The 5,828-nt window shown below is 33.3% G+C and overlaps 1 protein-coding gene across 1 annotated transcript; it reads left to right on the forward strand.

Annotated features, from left to right (window-relative positions):
- Positions 1-1,075: 1,075 nt before the first annotated feature.
- LOC138372355 (zinc finger protein 32-like) lies at positions 1,076-4,469 on the forward strand. The gene is made up of 2 exons (XM_069337636.1): positions 1,076-1,430; positions 4,390-4,469. The coding sequence occupies exons 1-2, from the start codon at positions 1,076-1,078 to the stop codon at positions 4,467-4,469; spliced, it is 435 nt and encodes a 144-aa protein (XP_069193737.1).
- Positions 4,470-5,828: the final 1,359 nt, after the last annotated feature.

Consider the following 5,828-nt stretch of genomic DNA (forward strand, 5'->3'; position numbering starts at 1 on the left):
ATTGTAATTAGTGTAATTAAATTAATGCAACTTTCATTTACTACCTATGGATGTAGTTATTAATTGTAATTGATTTCTACTTTATCATTAAGGATTATTCATTATAATTATTCCTTAATACTTTATTGTTATGCACTAGTCAATAATTATTTATCATTCATCCTAATTAGCTATTTGATTCATTAAAAATAATTGCTTATCATTATACTATTTTATTATTATTTATTATATAATAATAATTAATTTATTATTTATTAATTTATTATTTATTAATTTATTATATATTAATTTATTATTTACCATTTATAAAATAAACAAGTCCCCAATCTGAGCACGTTTTCTTCCAACCTCAGAAAATGAAGCTTATGTTTCTATCTTTCTTGAGACATAAAACTCTTACGTTTATTAAGGAATCTGCGTGAAATAAGCATTGTTTTGAAATGAATATTGCGGGTTTCCAGTTCTACGAGCCATTAAGTATGCCACTTTTATACCGTTATAAATATCTTCAGTTTTACTCTAAATATTGTCCTCGAAAAGTTTTGACATATAGTTCCTGTTTCCAACATGGGCAACCATTTTGAAAACGCCATTTAAGGTTGACCCGATTGATACATGGGTCGAATTCCATTAAGGTTCAGAACACATCCACTATGGGAGAGCTGTTTCCTTCAAAAAGTATAATCGTGTGGCATTATGTTTAAAGAAACAATTCCAAGCACATTCTTTGATTCAAAAACATGAAAATAAATACAAGTGTTAATTTTAAATGACTAGATATAAACAAAAATAAGAGGTTGGAAAAATGATATGTAGAATCAAACAAAAACATTGGAACGCTAAGGTGATGAGAGGGTAAACAACCGCCGCCATTTTAGCAGCACCAGCCGGTGATGCACGAGCATTAAGGGAAAACCTTGACACACACTGTACCTATCATAAAGAAGAAGCACCACCATTGACCGCCAAGTGCTCACATCAAGTCTAACTCTAAGAAACAACACTCAAGCCTTGACGCTTCTCCCAACATCCGGGGGAGAAAACCTTCACACAAACTGCACCTGTCATAAAGAAGATGAAGACTCACCAGTGTCCACAGTGTCCGAAGGTATTCACCTGTCCTGGAAGTGTGAAGCGTCACATGTTAGTGCATTCAGGAGATAAACCTCACGAGTGTCCAGAGTGTGGGAAGAAATTCAGTCGTCTTGGCAGTATGAAGAGGCACATGATGGTGCATGCGGCTGAGAGGCCTTTTCAATGTGCCGAGTGTGACAAAAAAATTAGAGAACGTGGAAATATAATAAAGCACATGTTAGTACATTCAGGTGATGCACCTAACATACAGAAGATGAAGACTCGCCAGTGTCCACAGTGTCTGAAGGTATTCACCCGTCCAGGATATGTGAAGACTCACATGTTTGTGCATTCAGGTGAGAAACCTCACGAGTGTCCAGAGTGTGGGAAGAGATTCAGTGAGCGTGGAAGTATGAAGACTCACATGAAGGTGCATGCGGATGAGAGACCTTTTCAATGTGCCGAGTGTGGCAAAAAAATTAGATTACGTGGAACTATAATACAGCACATGGTAGTGCATTCAGGTGACAAACCACATGAATGTCCAGAGTGTGGGAAGAGATTCAGCCATCGTAGAAGTATGAAGACTCACATGAAGGTGCATGCGGATGAGAGACCTTTTCAATGTGCCGAGTGTGGCAAAAAATTTAGATTACGTGGAACTATAATACAGCACATGTTAGTGCATTCAGGTGACAAACCACATGAATGTCCAGAGTGTGGGAAAGGATTCAGTCGTCTTGGAAGTATGAAGACTCACTTGTTAGTGCATTCAGGTGACAAGCCTCACGACTGTCCAGAGTGTGGGAAAGGATTCAGTCGTCCTGGACAAATGAAGAGGCACAAGATGATACATGCAGATAATAGGCTAAACACTTTGAGTGTGAAAGATAATTAAGAGAATGTTGAAGGATAATGAGGCACATAATGGTATATTAACTTACCTTTAATCTAACAGTGTGCTATCACAATGTCAGTTGGATGTTCTTCAGAGGTAATTATATTTCGTTTGAGAAATACACTTCACAATGAAAGGTAAAGATCTGAAGATATTTTATTATATTGTTCTTTTATGAAACTTAAATGACCAAGCAAGAACTAGAGAAGCTGTCGCTAGGAAAGCTCAAAATTACTTATAAGTATAGAAATATCTCTTTAATTTAGCAAAGGTAAAACAGGGATTTAAATGTTTTTCTTCATAGTTATGTAAATAATGTGCTTCCTTTTTTTGTTTTCTGTGGAAATTTATTTAAAATGTAATATACTCTGTAGCTAAGCTATGGACATTTTTGTTGTAATATTTTTTTTTTTTATTTAGCATTGGAGTTGGTGAAGAAGACAATCTGAGATGTACTTAAGGTGAGACCATTTGATTGGTAAGGAAATGTATATTAATCAAGGAATTTTCTCATCAGATTCATATGCAAACTGATGTCCATTTTTCATTTTTTGTTTAGGCCTATTTATGAGTTCTATTCTTGATTATAAATATTTCACCCAAGAGTATATTGAAGGCTGATTGGCATTTATAGCTGTCAGTCAAGTTAATATGAAATTTAAATTTATATTACTCTAGAAATTTATCACTCTAAATTTACCAGAAATTTATTACTCTAGCCTAACTTTATCAGTTATACTGTACTGTAATTGTCTGAGAATAATATTTTACCCGATTTACCTGAGGGCCACTAACCCGAGTGGCCTCAGTGAGAACAGGAAGTCGTCGGCTTGTTGAAGGTTCCCTCCCAACCATTTGCCTTCATGATTTTTTCCAGGTATATTTTGAAATTCTGCACAGTTTTGGCAGTTATGGCTTTGGTGGATAGGCAGTTCCATTGATGAATAACCCTGTTGGTGAAAATGCCTGATTCAAAGTTATATTAGTCTGATTGGCAATTATATTAGCCTGACTCAGTTTATATAAAAAATTTATATCAAAGAGATATTTATTTATGTTGTGGTGCTTGTGGGTTCTATTACATCTATCAATAGAGAGTTTCAGATCAGGGTTAGCATTTAGGAACAAGGTTTTGTATTGTAAATAGCACAAGAGAATGTGTAGAGCGAGTGTATATGTAGCATGTTCAGGGATTTAAACAGAGAGGCTATGTGTTTTTTGAAGACAGTTTTATTGCTCTGATAGCAGATTTCCCTTGGGTGATGATTGGCTTGAGGTAATTTGCAGTGGATGAATGAACCCCATGCATTGATACTGTATGTTGAGATACCAACCCTAATTTACAAATAAAGCCTGTAGATTTTTAGCTCCAGCCATTGCATTGCTCTACAACAAATTATTTGAACTCTAAACCTTTCCTGATATTTTGAGAAAAAAAAACAAGAGTAACCCTAGTCCATAAAAGCAGCAATCTCACTGAAGTCAACAATTATAGACCAATATCAATTCTGCCGATTTTGTCTAAAATATTTTAAAGACTTAATTTACATGCAGCCTTACTCCTGTTTATATTAAGTTCTTGCCATAATGGCTTCAGGCCCAAAAAAGGACCAATCATGCCTGGTTAGTTTGATTAATTTCATATATGCAACTCTTGGAAAAAATGAGTACCTTATTCATTTATTTGTTGACCTACATAAGACTTTTTGACACTGTAAACACAAAAACTTTCTTAAATTGCAACATTACGGAGTAAGAGGTCACTCCCTCCAATACCTACAATCTTACCTCAGTAACAGACTCCAATATGTCTTTGTGAATGATTCCAATTTTCCCACTCTACCCATTAACACTGATGTCTCACCGAGCAGTAATCTTCACCCTCTCGTCTTTTTCATCTCTCCCTCCCTTTCCAGCTCGTTGCCATCGTGAGGGGGCTTGGTTGGCGGATGCTAGAGTGTGATCCCAGCAAACATTTTCACGTTTTTAAAACGTTCTAAAAACGACATTTCATTGTTTTCAGCACGTTTATAATTACGTTTTAAAAAAGTTTTTTGAGAATTTTTTTATACGACCTTAGAACGTAAATAAATAACATTTAAAAAAAACTTTTTATAATCTTTTTAATTACCTACATTAAAACATTTAGGGTAAATCAGGGTATAATAATTTTTTAAATTATATCTGAAATAGAAAGGGAGAGAAAGAAAGAAGACATATCTGAGAAAGAAATGGACATCCTATATATGTACGTGTAAATTACAAATAAATAGGGTACAAAAAGAGAATTAAAATATTATATTTATTTAAGATTGAGTAATACAACAAAATATATGTAATAGCTCGAAATATATAGATTATATCTATAATAGAATATAAAAGTAAAAATCTATATAAGCAATATGTGAACACAATAGATTCCGTGATCAAGCAGCCTGTGATTCATGTCATGCTGAGTGAGATCAGCCTGACGTTACAAGCAGTTATTGTTACTTAAAACTAAAACAAGTAAAATTTCCCGAGTATACATATAACATTATAGTTTTTCTGTGACTAAAAATAAAAATCTATAAATCAAAAGTTTAGGACTAATTAACTAAAAATAAAAATCTACAAGTGAATGTAAACACAGTCAAGTATAATATTCATGTAGAAAGAGAAAGAAAGAGAAAGAGAAAAAGAAAGAGAAAGAAAGAAAACAAAGGAGAAAGAAAGAAAGAGAAAGAAAAAGAAAGATAGAAAGAAAAGAGAGACAAAATATATATTATTCAAGAGAACTTGACAATTAAGCACCTTCAAACAATTCATGATCAAGCAGGCTGTGATTCATGTCATGCTGAGATCAGTCTGACGTCACAAGCAGTTATTGTTACTTAAAACTAAAACAAGTAAAATTTCCTGAGTATACACTATATACTATATAACATAACACTATAGTTTTTCTATGACTAAAAATACAAATTATAAATCATTTATTCAAATGTTAGCACCATGCAAGAAGAGAGGAGACAGAACAAAATTAAGGCAAGGGGAGAGAAGACAGAATAGAAACAACAGAGAGGGGAGAGAGAAATGAGAGAACATTGAAGAGAAGGGGAAGAGAAAGACAAGATAAGAAAAAGATACAAGATAAAAACGACGCAAGTGAATTCCACAAATGTAAAAAGTAAAGGAAGAGAGAAGCTAGAAGAGACAGAAAACGAGAGGTGTTAGAAGAGAGGAGGAAAGGAGAGATAAAAAGAGACAAGAAAAACAGGAGAGAAATGTAAAAGAAATTAAAAAAAAAGGGACATTTGTGAGGAGAGAAAATAAAGAGACCAGAGAAGACCATATATCAAGAGTGAGGATAAACACTTAATTGTGAATTTTCTTAGTAGACATCCTCTGCCTCTTGTTGCCCCTCTTGTATACGAATCGTACTTGCAAGTTTTCCCTGAAAAGATATTAACAAAATTAATTAATATTTATTTGTTTATATAAATTACACACACACAAATAATATATATATATATATATATATATATATATATATATATATATATATATATATATATATATATATATATATATATATATATTATTAAATATGACCGAAAAAGTAAGATTAATAATTCTAACACGAATTTTCTCAATCTTTCGTACATTATGCTTCACTGTTGGAGGTAAATCAAAAATCACTTCTCCAAAATTCATTTTTATTTCTAGTCTGACGCGACACAGGCGCGTTTCGTAAAACTTATTACATTTTCAAAGACTTCACAAATACACAACTGATTAGAACTTGCGTTTCCCTGATTTTATATCTACATTTGAGTGAGGTGGGAAGGGTGATGTGGCATTACATTTGAGTGAGGTG

The sequence above is a fragment of the Procambarus clarkii genome, chromosome 38, assembly GCF_040958095.1.
Source record: "Procambarus clarkii isolate CNS0578487 chromosome 38, FALCON_Pclarkii_2.0, whole genome shotgun sequence".
Classification (NCBI taxonomy): Eukaryota; Metazoa; Arthropoda; class Malacostraca; order Decapoda; family Cambaridae; genus Procambarus; species Procambarus clarkii.

What these genes read in the sequence shown, in the direction of transcription:
- LOC138372355 (XM_069337636.1), top strand. Translation starts at nt 1,076, where the DNA reads ATGAAGACTCACCAGTGTCCACAGTGTCCGAAGGTATTCACCTGTCCT. An exon ending in TCACATGTTTGTGCATTCAG is followed by an intron (nt 1,431 to 4,389) that starts GTGAGAAACCTC and finishes TGAACACAATAG; the next exon opens with ATTCCGTGATCAAGCAGCCT.